Source organism: Rhamphochromis sp. 'chilingali' (genome assembly GCF_963969265.1).
Source record: "Rhamphochromis sp. 'chilingali' genome assembly, chromosome: 7".
Lineage (NCBI taxonomy): Eukaryota > Metazoa > Chordata > Actinopteri > Cichliformes > Cichlidae > Rhamphochromis > Rhamphochromis sp. 'chilingali'.
Window position 1 is genome coordinate 8,739,244 of NC_137934.1, and position 17,456 is coordinate 8,756,699.

At 39.1% G+C, this 17,456-nt stretch overlaps 1 protein-coding gene across 3 annotated transcripts in view; it reads right to left on the reverse strand.

Moving 5' to 3' along the window:
- Window positions 1–17,456, reverse strand: part of gsap (gamma-secretase activating protein) — a 69,888-nt gene that overhangs the window by 33,530 nt on the left and 18,902 nt on the right. For all 3 annotated transcript variants that reach the window (XM_080887206.1, XM_080887207.1, XM_080887208.1), the window contains 7 exons: window positions 17,397–17,452; window positions 14,327–14,358; window positions 11,085–11,146; window positions 9,116–9,211; window positions 2,621–2,691; window positions 2,259–2,353; window positions 1,581–1,700 (listed from right to left, as the gene is read on the reverse strand). In XM_080887206.1, coding sequence (XP_080743332.1) covers window positions 1,581–1,700; window positions 2,259–2,353; window positions 2,621–2,691; window positions 9,116–9,211; window positions 11,085–11,146; window positions 14,327–14,358; window positions 17,397–17,452 — 532 coding nt within the window. The remainder of the gene's footprint in view (window positions 1–1,580; window positions 1,701–2,258; window positions 2,354–2,620; window positions 2,692–9,115; window positions 9,212–11,084; window positions 11,147–14,326; window positions 14,359–17,396; window positions 17,453–17,456) is intronic.

The window sequence follows — 17,456 nt, forward strand, 5'->3', positions numbered from 1 at the left end:
CAAACTTTGTTTGCTTCACTGAAAGAATGGACACATAAAAAAATAAAACGATCTAATAAGGAGATCTATTTGGAGATGAGACTTATTGTGTTTTGAGCAAATAAAATCAGACTTTTAATGTTTATGGTGCATTTATGTGCTGTTTAATGAATGCGAAATATGGTTCTGACTCCAAACACGTCACGTGAACCCTCTCTAACTGAGTGAGCAACTTAGAAAGACTGCAAAATGTTTTGTTTGGTTGATAATCAACTTTTAATTTTGATTGGTACAGAATTTTGGACCAGTATTTATTTTCTAACGCAGCTTTGGGTTGTAACTGTTAGCCGCACTAGGCACAGACAAGTTATTTTTAACAGCAGCAAGTAGAGCAGCAATATTTATTTATCACAGGCTCTAAATAGCTAACAGCATGTTGTTTAAAATACAAAACATCTTTGTAGTATTAATGTAGTTTTATGACACGGTAAACTTCCTGACTTCAAATCTCATAATCCCATATTTTATTTACAATAGAACATCAAAACATGTCGAACAATTATTTAACAAAAGTCTGTATTTATCTGGGAACTGAGGAGATCAGCTGCTGGAATTTTGGGAGAATATTTTTTATTTCATAATGCTCCAGATGTTTTCAGTGGGTGAAAGGTCTGGACAGCAGCCAAGCCAGCTCAGCGCCCTGACTCTTCTACTACTAAGCTATGCTGTTGTAATAAATGCAGCATGAGGCTTAGCGTTGTATTACTGAAACGTGCAAGGCTTTCACTAAAATAAATGTTGTCTGGATGGGAGCATATGTTGCTCTGCATTTGTGGATGGCACTGTGACAGCAAAAGTTCTTTTTGGGGGGATGTGTTGCTGCCATCAGATTCTAAATGAGCTAATATTTGTCATGCAGTAGTAAAACGTTCTAGTTTAAATACTGTCTGTGATTCACTGTGAACAAAATGTGGTTTCATGAGGTTTGCAAATCATTGCATTCTGTCTTTATTTGCATTTTACACAGCGATGATGACAACCTGAGAAGAATGAAAAGTTACATTTATAGTGTTAGTTTGCAGCTTAGCGTGTTAACATTAGCACTAAATGCAAACTGCACTTAAGGCTAAATCAAATGCATTAACTACACTGAATAGTCACTTTATTAGGTACAACTTGCTAGGAGCAGGTTTGACCTCTTTGTTCTGATGGTGGATCTAATTCTAACGACTGCGAGTTCAGCAAATTCACTGTTATGCTCAAGAAACCAGTTTGAGATGATTCAAGCTTTGTGACATGGAATGATATCCTGGTGGAAGAAGATGGATGCACTGTGGTCATAAAGGGATGGGCATGGTCAGCAACTATATTCAGGTAGGTTGGGCATTTAAATGAGGCTCAGTTGGTACTAACTGTGCCAAGAAAATATCTTTACACTGTAATCAGCAGCCTGAACTGTTCATATGGGATGGGTCAGTTCAAAGTTTGCTCATTCTCCTCTGACCTCAAAAAAGGATATCTGTATATCTTCTCTTTTTTACGAAATCAGTGCAAAATTAGAAACTTTTGAGCACTTAATACAAAAGAGAGCAAGCGCCTACCCGTCATGAGGCGAGACACAAAGGTCTCGGTGAGCTGCAGGAAACCGTGGTCAATGTACTGCAGAAAGGTGTGATGAGGGAGGCAGCGCACAGCAAACACGGCAAACAAGGTGTGATAGCCTGGAGAAACACAAAGGAGGCATCTGCTTTTTATGTTCCTAAATTCTCCTGCAGGCTTTTTAGCCCGTTTTCATGTTTACCAGTTTTATTTGTTCAGTCTTTGTATTGTATTGTAAAAAGCCTGACATAAAACAAATGGAACAAAGCATTCAGCTGACTGCTCAGCTTCAGAGGAGTGCATTTCTTACTTTTATTTACCAAAGGGATACACGCTCAGTATGCCTGCTGCGTTACACTTTCACTTCATTTAGACATTTAAACCTCCAGCCTCAGTGTTAAGGGTGTGTTGACGTCTCGCATTCATCATCTCCCCCCCCCCCCCCCCATTCCCTTACAGTTTATGATCCCAGCACAGAAAGCCTTCGCTGGTGCTTAGGCTCCAGAAAATTTGTCCAAATGATTAAAATGCATTCACACTTTCTTACTCATGTCTGCATATTGTTAAATGTTTAACATATTTTTGGTTACATTAGCGCAGAGGAAAAACACACACATTGTTACGCTGGCTGAGGCAGAGGCAGACCGGATTATAACAGCTAGTTTTAAAGTGTGTGATACCGGGTGGGAGGGGCAGGCAGAGACTCCGGGTGGATTCCAGGATCCGAAGCATGAAGTGAAAGACGGACCACTCGGCCGGACTGCCCTGCTGCGTCCTGGAACGCGCGCACGCACGCACGCACACACGCAGACACACACACACACACACACACACACACACACACACACACACACACACACACAATTCAGATAAGAACATTACATAAGGTGAGTACACATGTGATGAGAGGTTAACACAAATACACACATGTGGGCACACACGTGACGGGGAATGATGGTGCACACATACCTCGAGATGATTGCACACCTTTAGTCTGCACTTTATATTACATTAGTTGGAAACATGACTGATTTGTACTCACAAGCACAAAACACGAGGGCCGAGTTTGTACTTCAGCCAGACTGACTCCAGCACGTGTCTGATGAGCTCCAACTAAACACACAAACACACACAGACAGAGACACACCTTAGCGTTTGAGCCGCATATGCTCGATTAGATTCAAATGAAATGAAACTCGAATGATTTGTGAGCCTGTAAACTTTTGCGCAAAGCAGGGCGTTTTATCTGAAAAAGTTTCGACATGTTTTTCTGCTGTGGCGACAGTGATGTTCGCTTCATGGAAATTTACACTTGTCCTATGATCAGTTTCCTCACTTCTCCCTTTTTTTTTCCTACTTCCCATTTTCATCTCGAGTAAACAAGTGCAACCCCAGTGCACCAGGATGTGAACACGTTTCACACTCGCCCATATTATTTCGCCACACGCTTGGGATCATACGAATGCACTCGACCCGTCCTCAACGTGTCGGCCCGTACTGAAAGATTCATGGGCTTTTTTCCACAGGTGATCACTCTTTCACTTGTACAATAACAGGAAAAACGATCCATATCCTGGACACCAGTTGGAAACCTTCCGCCAGCTGCTCCAAATGCCAGCAGCCAACATCCTCCACTCACCTCGGGGTGGGAATTAGCTGCACTTATGTAACAGACGAACCCAAAAGTCAAAAAGGTGTTCAGGATAAACATAATAATAAGCTCCTCTGGGCTTTTCCCCCCCACTTCTTGACGATGCTTTATTAAGTTTTAAATAATGTTAAACTTACCCCTGCACCGTCTGTGCTAAATAACACCATAAATCCCCCCAAACTCTGTATCTTTAAAAGCCATGAAAAAATATGAACCCCCGCTAAGGGTGATAACAATTTTAAATGGAAACTATGACAAAGGAAAACTATTATTTTTGTATTATTACTTTTTTTTCTAGTTTCCATAGTGGATTTAAAGGTTTTGAATGAATTCTGATTTAACTTTGCAGGGTGGTAGAGTAAGGTCATTTTAACAAGCCATTAAAATTTGGCAAGGTCTTCAAGATCAACCTAATGATTTATTGGTTGAAAATCGACAAAAAGCCTTACAAATGTGGTGTGTATTGTCAACATATACAGTGGGGCAAAAAAGTATTTCGTCAGCCATCGATTGTGCAAGTTCCCCCACCTAAAATGATGACAGAGGTCAGTAATTTGCACCAGAGGTACACTTCAACTGTGAGAGACAGAATGTGAAAAAAAAATCCATGAATCCACATGGTAGGATTTGTAAAGAATTTATTCGTAAATCAGGGTGGAAAATAAGTATTTGGTCAATAACAAAAATACAACTCAATACTTTGTAACATAACCTTTGTTGGCAATAACAGAGGTCAAACGTTTACTATAGGTCTTTACCAGGTTTGCACACACAGTAGCTGGTATTTTGGCCCATTCCTCCATGCAGATCTTCTCGAGAGCAGTGATGTTTTGGGGCTGTTGCCGAGCAACACGGACTTTCAACTCCCGCCACAGATTTTCTATGGGGTTGAGGTCTGGAGACTGGCTAGGCCACTCCAGGACTTTCAAATGCTTCTTACGGAGCCACTCCTTTGTTGCCCGGGCGGTGTGTTTTGGATCATTGTCATGTTGGAAGACCCAGCCTCGTTTCATCTTCAAAGTTCTCACTGATGGAAGGAGGTTTTGGCTCAAAATCTCACCATACATGGCCCCATTCATTCTGTCCTTAACACGGATCAGTCGTCCTGTCCCCTTGGCAGAAAAACAGCCCCATAGCATGATGTTTCCACCCCCATGCTTCACAGTAGGTATGGTGTTCTTGGGATGCAACTCAGTATTCTTCTTCCTCCAAACACGACGAGTTGAGTTTATACCAAAAAGTTCTACTTTGGTTTCATCTGACCACATGACATTCTCCCAATCCTCTGCTGTATCATCCATGTGCTCTCTGGCAAACTTCAGACGGGCCTGGACATGCACTGGTTTCAGCAGCGGAACACGTCTGGCACTGCGGGATTTGATTCCCTGCCGTTGTAGTGTGTTACTGATGGTGACCTTTGTTACTTTGGTCCCAGCTCTCTGCAGGTCATTCACCAGGTCCCCCCGTGTGGTTCTGGGATCTTTGCTCACCGTTCTCATGATCATTTTGACCCCACGGGATGAGATCTTGCGTGGAGCCCCAGATCGAGGGAGATTATCAGTGGTCTTGTATGTCTTCCATTTTCTGATGATTGCTCCCACAGTTGATTTTTTCACACCAAGCTGCTTGCCTATTGTAGATTCACTCTTCCCAGTCTGGTGCAGGTCTACAATACTTTTCCTGGTGTCCTTCGAAAGCTCTTTGGTCTTGGCCATGGCGGAGTTTGGAGTCTGACTGTTTGAGGCTGTGGACAGGTGTCTTTTATACAGATGATGAGTTCAAACAGGTGCCATTCATACAGGTAACGAGTGGGGGACAGAAAAGCTTCTTACAGAAGACGTTACAGGTCTGTGAGAGCCAGAGATTTTCCTTGTTTGAGGTGACCAAATACTTATTTTCCACCCTGATTTACGAATAAATTCTTTACAAATCCTACCATGTGAATTCATGGATTTTTTTTTCACATTCTGTCTCTCACAGTTGAAGTGTACCTCTGGTGCAAATTACTGACCTCTGTCATCATTTTAAGTGGGGGAACTTGCACAATCGGTGGCTGACTAAATACTTTTTTGCCCCACTGTATCTATACAGATTTAAAATAATAACTCACATTTGACCTCTAACATTTCCTTCAAAAGACTGATGTGAAGGCCAAAATGGTAATATTACTATATACAGCTATATAAAACTGTGTCTTACTGCCATTGTTTGTATTAACAACATATAGACATAAAAGGAACAATATATGGGGATTCTAACGTTACTTTTGACCTCTGACCTCTTCTTCAAGGTCAAATAAACCTTCAGAAAATGTCTTTTATCTTTAAAACTGTTCTTAAAAATTCTACTGCCTTTGTTTGTAGGGGCAACATTTTGGAAACCATACTGCTGTATAAAGATTCTAAATATCACATTATAGTTTGCATCCAAATATCAGGTCATAATTGACCTTTGACCTCACTTTTACATTTCGCATCTGCCTTTCTTTCATGCTGCTTAGTCAGTTAGAAATTATCTGATAAGCTACAGTTATTCATGTCCATGTTATTTATGAATCGATACCTATGATCTACTCCTACATAATGTTTGTGTAATTAAAGTAAACATCTGTCATGCTACCCTTATTAAAGATCATTTAAAAAGAACAAAGAAAACAAATGAACATATAAAAATACAATATTATCTGCTTTAAAGTAAATACTGCTCAGAGAGTGAGCTGCTTTGGTGGAGGGCTGAGTTCTCAGAGTGCTTCTTGTTTGGGGATTTATTTCTTTATTATCTTTAATTTCTTTTAAATCCTTTTTCCTCTCCGTTTCTTTTTGAATTTTCTTAAAGCCCATTTTGTCAGCACTGTAAGCACAAATTAGGAAAGGAATGCCCCAAAAGACCATTGCATTCATCACGCATTTCAAAGTATTTTTCTCCAAAAATTAGAAACTGTACTCGGTTGTCAACCTTTCAAACAAAACAAATTCCTAGAAGCTCAAGCAGCTCGTTGCTGATGCAGGAGCAGCGTCTTTGTGGAGAAAACGGTCAAACAAAAGGCAATCAAGTGATTTAAAGGCACACACACAAACACAGTTATCCCTCTGCGGCCTTCTGCTCCAATTTATAAAGTCGCCAATTTGTCTTAATGAACCTCGGCCCAGACAGGAAGCTGGATTTACCCGTGTAGGTCTCCTGTTAGCAAAAAGTTTAGTAACCTTGGGTAGAGAGCAACTTTTCTACTGCATAGTAAGTATATTCCAGCCTATTAGTTGCAATACTTTTTTTTTTTTTAGCAATTCATATTCGGCTATTAGTGTGGTTGTTCTTTGCCTTGACATTGGCTGTGTTATAAAAAGGAATGCATCTCCGTTGTCTGTGGCAACGGGGACAGGAAATAAATAACTATGACAATAATGTACTGCCGAGCTGTAATCTATCATAACAGAAGTTCCCCAGCTCTTAAAAGCTGTAATCTTTTTCATTGCCAACTTTTCCCCTGTGTCAATGTAACCATTAGTCTCAATAAGCACCAACAAGAAGGGGAGATGTTCTGTTTTGTAGTACCACCCTGAGTTTTTCAAGCATGAGTCAGCTTGATGTGAGTCAGTTAGTGAGCTTAAAGTCAAATGTGCCCCCCCCCCCCCCTGTTTCTCATAGGTGTTTGAGCATCTTTTAAATGAGTCCGTCATCCAAATGTTCACTTTCATGCAACCAAAGAAAAGAAATTATTATTTAAAAAATCATTTTCATTCCAAAGGCGCAGGTTAAAGCTCAGGAGCCCACCATACCAAGCTGAGCCATCGACAGATCCTACTGTGAGCAGATGAACAGAGAGGATTTCTTCTTTTATTTCTTTTTTTTTTTATACTCTGTTATTTACAATTCCACAATGTAATGTCCCAAAACATAATGCATCCTGCTTTCAATTCACTTCCCGCCTTACCCTTGGCCTGATTTAACACTGTTGTGTTGATGTATGCCGTATGTCTGCTTTCAAGGGGCTCCTAACTGTGAAGGGACTCACCCACCAGGAATACTAAAAACTGACTTTACAGAGCCAAGAACCTCTATTTGATACTGAACACAGGTTGAGAAAGTCTTTCCACTTGGATGTGCAGATCCTATCTGCACGAGCTGTACATTTTAATGAAAATTTTATTTGTGCTTTGTGTAGCAAGTCTCAATAAAAACGGGGAAAATTTTCTAAAACTCTTCTAAACAACGATTTTATTCACAATAAAACATAAAAACAAACACATCAAATGGTTAAATTGAATATATACTCCATTATAAGAAAAAATACTGGGCTTCGTATAGTAATTAATTTAGTTATTTTTACTGTCTTTTTGTATTTTGTGCATTTAACTGCTGAAAATACTTATTAAATATATTTGGGGTTATAAAATAAAATGTTATGTTCTAATTATTTCTCCCATTTCTACTCTAATAGCGCTCACTTTGACAAGCTCATTTTTTCTATCGTGATCCCAGCTGCTGTGAAGGCTTACCCAGGCAATGCAATTATCCAGCAGCTACCCCCGCAGGTTTGCTCAGTGCTCACAGTGACGACTTCATCATGGATAAATTCCCCAGTAATACTGATTATTGCCATTATGTCAAAAGAAGTTGTTCATGCCATTTCAGAAGTATCAGTTATATTTAAGTTTTTTTATTTCCTGGTTGCAAAGAAAAAGACCATGGGAACTTCTTGTTATGCCAAACTTTAGAGATTTTACTGAATTTACCTTTTTCCCCCCAGAATACCAGGAGAGCGATCACTGGAGTTTAGTAATAATGAATAAAAAAGAATACATAATAAATAAATAGTGATTTTTTTGTTTGTTTGTTTTCAATGCCGTGACATTTTCAAAATAAAAGCCTCAAGTTATTTATTTGCTGCTTAGAAGGTGTTTTAGAAGAAGCATTACAAAATTAACACATCCTGCAAAAATCTGATTTTCAAAATAAAATATCTGACTTTCAGTTGATGTCAGCTTATCAGCATGCCTTATGGTTGCCAAACAAAAGTATAATAGTATGCTTTTTTAATAATAAAAGACTACTATTTAAATTGGGCTTTCTTAAATGTTAGAAGTACCTACTATTCTATATTTACTACTATACTTGCTACAACTTTTTTGAAGCTGGTACTTTTTCTAATGAAATCAATGGACAGATGTATTTTGCTGACATGTCACATTTAAAAATGACAAATGTGACTACTGATCTGCAAAACAAATGATGGCTTTCTAGTAAAGTGGCTTTTTTAGTAGCTTTACTTCCCTGAACTATATTTCTAACACTAGAAGCATTTCAGCTACTTCCAGTGGGAAGTAAACGGTATTTTGTAAAGCTAGTTCAAAGCAGTTTTTCCATCAGTGCCTGTTGAGCGCTGATCTCTTGACACGGTTCAATGTCTTTATAAACACACATCAGACACAATAGACAGTCCCATCAGTTGTTTCATGTAACTCCAAAAATCAACAGGTGTCTGCAGCGCACAAAGAAACACCAGAGAAAAAATTTAGTCACCCCCCCCCCCCCCCCCCCTTTTTTTTAGAGTGGATTTATGGATTTAGCAAAGGGGTCTTTAGAGAGAAGTGATGGCTGCTGAGAGGACTGTAAGTGCGACCTGACAGCTTCTAGAGGGGTTTTCTAAAATGGATAGTCAAATATTTAGTTATAGTGAAAATTCTCTGACTTATACACTGTGTAATCTTTGCTGGGAGTGTGACGATACATCCCCCAAAAAAGGACAAAAGTGAAAAATCTTTTTAAAAAAAATAGATCCAAAAGGATATACAGAGCTCCTAGACACCTCTCTCTCTCTCTCTCTCACACACACACACACACACACACACACACACACACACACACACACACACAATGTGTACTAACCAGTTTGGCTACATAGCTGATAACCAGCGAGTCAATCTTTTTCTTCCCCAGTTGAGGAAGGTGTCTGCTGAGGTGTTCTCGAAGCTTGTCAACTGTCTGGGATGCAAAAAAAATACACAAATTAACTTATGTGCATGTATGTGTGTGAGTGTGTGTGAGTGTGTGTGAGTGCCGTCAAGCGAAAGTTGGTGTGTTTTAAGCATACTTTGCAGTGCACTCAGCAGGGTCAAAATGAGTTCACCTCGAAAGCTTCCCTCAAATATGTTATGAAATTGATTTAAGCATGGAAAGGAAAGGAAAGGAAAGGAAAGGAAAGGAAAGGAAAGGAAAGGAAAGGAAAGGGGTGAGCAGAGACGAAAAGAGTGAATGGCAAGAAAAGGAAAGAGATGGGCTAAAAAATGTGAAAATGGAAGAAGAGATGGAGGGCAAAAGAGAGGAAGATAGCAAGACTGGGTCATTCTAAGAATAGCTAAAAGACTGCTTGCATCTCTACAAAACTCCATTAAATTGAAGCTATCTGCTCTTTGGAAACTATGCTGAGCACAGGGAAAACTAGGCGATATGAAATTGTCCATCAAACGATGTACTGTGGGGGGAAAAATGCAGGACAGGGACCTTAAGATGGCCCTTTTTTAAAGTGTTGACTCATCTGAAGCAGAACGGGAACTTCACCTTAAAGATGACTATGGAGGACAATAATTGGTTGTCAGCATTTCACTATAGATTTTTGGTGGCCTGTATGTCAACCTACAGTGTAGGAAAAAAAAATACTACAAGGAGATGTTAAGCTGTAAAATAAACAATCTGAGACTTTCACATGCATTTTACAATCAACTTGTTTTTTACTATACACCAGTATAGTTAGTGTTGGCAGGGGGATAACACATCTATTACACATCTGAACAGATCAGATGCAGATCAGGACGATGCTGTTGACACATGCTTTACCAACTAAGCCTCTGCTGCAAATATACACTCATGGACCACTTAATTAGGTAAAGCTGTGGAATTTCTTGTTAATCTAAATGTCTAATCAGTTGATGCTGCTGAAGTTGAACATTTAAGTGACAGTGGGATTGGCCTGTGTGAGGCTAATCCCACTGTCACTTAAAGTCACTGTAAACCCAAGAGATGGACCTACTGGGACCATCTCTTGGGTTTACAGAAAAAGTCCAAAAAAAAAAAAAAGCAGCAGTTCTCTAGATACTAGAGGTCAGAGAAGAATGGGCAGACTGCTTTGACCTCAAAATAAATAACTCAATTAAGTAATCAAGGCATGCAGAAGAGCACATCTTAATGGACAACAAGTCAAACCTTGAAGCAGATGGGCTACAGCAGCAGAAGACCACACCACTGTCGTCAAAGAACGGGAAATTTAGGTTATAATTTGCACAGGCTCACCAAAATTGGGCAATGACTGTAAAAATGTTTTCTGATCTGATGAGCCTCAAGTTCTTCTGCAAGGATTTAGTGCAAACAACAGGAAAGCATGGATCACTCCTCCCTTGTATAAGTGGTTCAGCCTGATGGCGGTGGTGTAACAGTGTGGTCTTATTTGATTTTAGAAATACACTCCTAAAACCTCATTAAAAGATCATGACGAACAAACCAAGGAAAAAGGATCTCCCCGAACTGTTTCCTCAAATTTAGAGACACACTTTTTTAACCCTCTCGAGGCAGGCGTTGCAGATTTGTAACAGTTAAAAACTAACAACCTGATTACCCCGCATACATATTTTATGAGTTTTTTTTACTCAGAAGTACCACTGCAGGACTTGGTTGTGCATTAGCAACAAAAAGTTTAATTTGAGCCTGAGAGGGTTAAATATCACCGTCTGCGTAGTAACATTAAGCTTCTTTTTGGTAGTAACTGAAACTCCCCAGCAAAAATACATCAAACGTACTTCTGGACATGAAGTCCACTTTATTTGTATGTCTGCGAAGATGCAGCTATTGACCGCTCACTCACCAGGCCTATGAATGCCCTCTGTTGATGATCCTCCTCCTGGAAAAGCGGCACCAGCTTCTTATCTAGAAGAGAGCAGGCAATAGTGAAACGTGTGCGCATAAAAGGGGCGTTTGAAGATAGCTTTGATGCTGAAGCGATGCCAAATTAATCAAGCGCAGGTAGGCACGTATGTGAGTCCTGGAACATCATTAAACAAGCCATCAGTAGAAATGTAAGAAACCAAAAAGTCTGATTTCTTCATGGCTTTTAAATTTATAATAAAAAAAGCTGAATATAAGATATTAATAGATTCTTTTTGAGCATTTTTTGCTTTAAAAATAAATCCCAAACCTTTGGGGGTTAAGAAGCTGCAGTCCCGCCATGTGTGTGTGTGTGAGTGCGAGAGTATTTTGGCATGGTGAAGTTGTTTCATGTCAATCTCACAAAAGTGGACCACACTGCAGCTTTAGATGAATTATTACATGCGTGCATACACAAATACACACATCTTTTGATCCCTTTCACACATGCAAGAAGTAAACTTTTTGATGTTACAGCAAAAAATGTTTTTTACAGATGTGAAAAAAAAGTGCTTGCAATGCACAGCAAACCTGCAGACTGTGCTGCCAGGTTCAATGTACGCCTTTTATCAGTTCAAAGCAATCAGCTGTTTTACATGTAGGCCGTGACCCTGAATTGAATAAGTGGATGGTTTAGATGGGGTCCCATAATAAACTATACTGCTGACATAATCATCAACAATACTGACACTGGAAATTAATTCGTGAAGAGTCGTTTGAATTTAGTCTCTTTGGTTTTGCATCAGTTAGTGATCTCAATCTCAATATATTCTTTTGTATTTTCTTCGAGATCATCAAATTTTAATATAACTTGATTAAATATAAAATGCCAATTTTAAATGATCTCATTTATTAAAGGAAAAAATCCAAATCCACCTAGACCTGTATGAAAAAGAACCCGACCCACATGGTGTTAAATTTTAACTTCGTGACTCTCCTGGCCAAAAATAATTCTTTAAAATTATAATGTTTTAATACTGATAGAAAGCTTGGAAAAATGAGCCACATATTATCATATGTGTGTATTTAATTTCTATAAATATTTGATATCATGACATCCCTGCTCACAAGGAAACTGTACGAGTCCAGCCAGATCAATACTGCCATCCCTTAAACCACACTTTAGCATGAATAGTTCAGTTTTACTGGATCTCAGTGCAGCATTTGACACAGTTGACCACAACATATTACTCAAACGACTGGAGAACTGGGCAGGTCGTTCAGGAACTGTACTAAACTGGTTCAAAACATACTTAGAAAACAGGAAATACTTTGTATCAATAGGTAACTTCACATCTGAGCACACAAGTATCGCATGTGGAGTTCCCCAAGGTTCCATCTTGGGACCCCCTCTGTTTAACATTTACATGCTCCCACTGGCACAGATTATAAAGAACAACAAAATAAACTACCACAGCTATGCAGATGACACACAAATATACATCACAATGTCACCAGGAGACCGAGGCCCTGTACAGGCTCTTGGTAAATGCATTGAGGAAATCAATGACTGGTTGTGCCACAATTTTCTCCAGCTAAACAAAAACAAAACTGAGGTAATAGTCTTTGGCGCCAAAGAAAAACGATTACAGGTCACCAGAGAACTTCAATCTATACACCTAAAAACCACAAACCAGGCGAGAAATTTGGGTGTAGTGATGGATGCAGACCTAAACTTAGAAAAACACATTAAGACAATAACAAAATCAGCTTACTATCACCTCAAGAATATATCAAGGATAAAAGATCTGATGTCTCAACAGGACGTGGTAAAACTAGTCCATGCATTCATCTTTAGTAGGCTTGATTACTGTAACAGCATCTTTACAGGTCTACCTAAAAAATCAGTCAGACAACTACAGCTCATTCAGAACTCTGCTGCTCGAGTCCTCACTAAGACCAAAAAAGTGGACCACATCAGTCCAGCTCTGAGGTCCTTACACTGGCTGCCTGTCCGTCAGAGGATAGACTTTAAAGTTCTGATGCTGGTCTATAAAGCTCTGAATGGTTTAGGACCAAAATACATCAGTGACCTCCTGACCCAGTATGAACCTTCCAGATCCCTCAGGTCATCTGGATCCGGTCTTTTATCAGTTCCCAGAGTCAGAACCAAACACGGAGAAGCTACATTCAGCTTTTATGCTCCATATATCTGGAACAAACTCCCAGAAAGCCTCAGATCAGCTGAAACACTCAGTTTATTTAAATCCAGGTTGAAGACTCACCTGTTCTCAGCTGCATTTAAATAAAGCACCAAATCCACACTTTTAAGCTTAAATTTCAAAACTAACATTTTAACTACTGATTTTATCTACTGTTTTTTTTTTTATCAATTTTAAATCATGCTTTTTATTTCTTTTTAATGTCTCTGTAAAGCACTTTGAATCACCTTGTTGTTGAATTGTGCTATATAAATAAACTTGCCTTGCCTTGAATCAGATAAAGAGAGGTAAACTGGAGAATGGTATCTGTGCACATAAATCTGCATCACTAATTCAATGCAATAAAATTTAAAAAAAAGTTTAAAACGTCTTCTATCAATGCAACAAAATCCAGCAGTCATGATCGCCCACATAACAGATTTAATAAAATACCAAATCATAAACTATTTACAGTGAAATTAGCTTCTTACAAGTATGCTATTATTTACACGTTAAAACAGGAACACAATCATATGTGTGTTTTAAAAATCAATCTGAGGGAGGATGTGGGTATATTATCCGTGTGTGTGTTTTTGTGTGGAGAATGTCCTGTGTTGTGTCTGACAGGTAACAGCTGCACTGGAGCTACGTGCGTCATACTGCATATGAGAGACACGTGACAAGGGAAAGAAAATAAGGGAGAAAGCGGGATATGCAAGTACCAAGCTCCTCAGTGTTATGTAATCATGTATAGCATTCTTTCTCTTGGCTTTTCTTTTTCTTTCTTTCTTTGCTTTTCTGCCTCCTTCGTCTCTGTCTCATTCCAAGATAAATTAGTGAGGTAGTTTTGTTTAGCCACACACTCCAGTGAGCGTGAATAGAGCCTCATAAGAATACACAAGCCCAAATATACTCACACACAGTATAGAGTTACATTATAAGTCTATGTTTGAGTATTTATTATGTCCATGCTGCAGTATGTCTGTGTACTTGTGTATGTTGTGGGTCTGTGTGCGACATCAGTGTGCTTATGCCATCTTACCAAGACTCCAGGTGTCCACCATTGATAGAACTCTACAAAATAAGAAGCAAAGCTTTTTGTGAAAACAATCCCTCAAGCCAGCATTATAATAAGAGTCTTACATTTTATGCTGTAAGCTGAGGAGGGAGTATAATTCTACATTTGCTGCAGTGTGCAGCAAAAACTATGAAAGCAAAAAGTTTGTAAGCAGGTTCCAGAGTTTTGCCTGGGGGAAGCTAATTATAAACCAAAAAGGTGTTTGGTTGGCTCTCTGAAACAAACAGAGCAGGCTTTTAAACTATGGTGCATGCAGGTATGTGTCCACTTTCAGTCATCATCAAATGGTAAAGGGCTGTAGTTATGATTTCACTTTCTGGCTATGCAGACTTCTTTTATTCCTGCTAAGTGGTTACATTTGTGCCAAAAATAACTATAAAGCTTGGATGCTGTGTGCTTGAAGTTCGAAGCTTGAAGTTCAAAGAGAGGTTGATTAGTAAAAGAGTGGACATTATGATTGGTGAACTAAATGTTTTCTACAGCTGTCTCAGAACCGTATCGATCACACTATTACTGGTGTTACTTTCACACAGAGCAAAGCACCACATCAGTAACCCTCTGAACTGATTCATGAGTTCTGGCAGTAGGAAAAACAGAATAGACTAATTGAGTCTGTGTAACAAAGTCAACAGTGCGGTTGGATTTTGTTAAAACACAAGAGCCAAAAAGCTGAGTGTAAATTTTGCACCAGCTTGTATATCAACAGCCTAACCCCCAAATAGACACATCATCTAAAAACGATAAGCTAAGTTAGGATGTTCTGCCAACTTTTGTGTTTTTTTTTTAACGCTTTAACTTTGAAAGTGACTATATCAGGTTTGTTATTCCATACTGAAATACAGCCCTGGGGTTTTCTAGTTTACTCTGACTTGGATTATAGCAACTAAACTTCTCACATCCAATTCTGAGAAGAGGCTCCCAAGGGGTCCTAAAAGTTACGAATGGAAAATCAGACACAACCCCAGTTCAGAAAATGTTGGGACACTATGTAACGTGCAAATAAAACAGAATGCAGTGATTTGCAAATCTCACAAACCCATATGTTATTCAGAAAAGGACGCGGGAAATATATATGAAATTGTTAAACTAAGAATATCAAATGTGGTACTGAAAAGAGTCAGTTGCAAGAACATTTTACAGCTAATTAGGTCAACTGGACAAAGTCAGATGATTGGGTATAACGAGAGCATCTTAGAGAGGCAGAGTTTATCAGAAGTGAAGATAGGCGGTGAAGCTCTGCCTATCAGCAAAAACCTGTGTTTACATCTTATGAAGCAATTTCAGAATAGCATTATTTAATGTAAAATTGCAAAAAACTCTGAATATCTCATTAGCTACAGTGCATAAATATTAAGATTCAGAGAATCTGTAGAAATCTCTGTACGAGCCAGATGCAGGTTAAAGCTCTATCATGCAAAGAAGAAGCCATACGTGAGCATGATCCAGAAACTCTGTTGTCTTCTTGGGGCCGAAGCTCATTTAAAATGAACTGAGGCAAACTGGTAAACTGATTTGAGGTCGGACAAATCGAAATTTAATTCGTCCTCAGCAATCAAGCAGAGAAGGACCATCCAGCTTGTTTTCAGCCCTCAGTTCAAAAGCCTGAATCTCTTATGGTATTATTTCTCATGGGGTATAATAGTGATATAGAATTGGCAGCTTGCACATCTGGAAATGCACCATCATGGTGAAATGTATATACATGTATTATAGTTACACATGCTCCCATCCAGTTAATTTTTCCCTTTTTTCAAGGAAGCCCTTGTATGTTTCAGCAAGACAATGTTAAACTACAACATACTACAACAGAATGGTTTACTAGTAATAGTTTCACCAGCTCATAAATGTGATAAAGAACACCCAGGACTGTTGAGCAGCTAGAATCCTCTATCAGATAAAAATGCGATAACATTCCTCTCCTAAAAGTCATGCAGCTGGTCCTCTCAGCTCTCAGATGTTTACAGGCTGTTGTTAAAAGAAGAGGGGATGCTACAGAGTGGTAAACATGGCACCGTCTCAACTGTTTTAAATTGTGTTCCTGCCATTAAATTCATGTTTCTTTTGTTGTTGTTTTTTATTTGTACATTTTGGTATGTTTTCTATGTTCTACTGTGAATAATTTGGAAATCATTGCATCCTGTTTTTAGTTACATTTTACTCAGTGTCAACCATGCATGCATCATAAAACAGGAAGGTTTTCATTATCTGGCAAAGTATTCCAGAAGTTGGAAGTCCAATGTTTGTTGTACCTTTCTAAACAAAGGAAGACTTAAGCTTTCCCATATGTTAATGTTAAGTGAGTAGATCAGTGAGGTACTTAGGAGTTTTACAGGCAAGTTATCTGCTTTCATAGTCTAATGTTAAAACAACGGGTTGTCGATGCAGGGATCTTGTCATGGAAAAAGATGCTGGGTGAGAGCACAACTCTGGCGGCAAAGGCTTAGCACAGACTGCTTGTCCTATTTAAGTGGGACACATTTGTGGGACTATAAATTAAGTCTTTAATAAATTAGGCCAGAGAGTGCAGTCTTTAGGGGTTGTGTTTGATTGGAACAAGTGGGCTTAGAGCTAACTGGCACTGAGCATTGATAGGGACCTAAATAAACATTGTTTGTTCAGGTCGAATAAGCAATTATACCAGCCACATCCTTGAAAGATGAGCGCATTTCAAGTTTTTTTTGTTTTTTTTGGCAATAACCTGGAGCTGTGTGCCAGTTTTTGTAGCTATTGTGACAAGTGCTGTAATTTGAGACAATTTCAAACTCGATTTTAACAACCAATCACAGCTACCCCATCAGGCCAATCAGCCTATGCTTGTGAAAACTAAGGGCACAGTGCTTGAAAACATTCATTACAATGAAACCACTGTAAAATGTTGACCTGGGAGCACCTCATTAGAGATAAATGTGCCTAATTTCAGAACTCATTGTTAAAAACACTGGAACATAATGCAGAGGTGCCCCCCTCCTCTCGTTTCAGGACTGTGAGTCTGCAGCATATTTCTTAACAAATCTCATGTGGGAGGCAGACCTACTTCTTTGTGTTCTCCTCTATGTGATTCATCTGGCTGGAGGGTCTCCTCTCGGACCTCTGA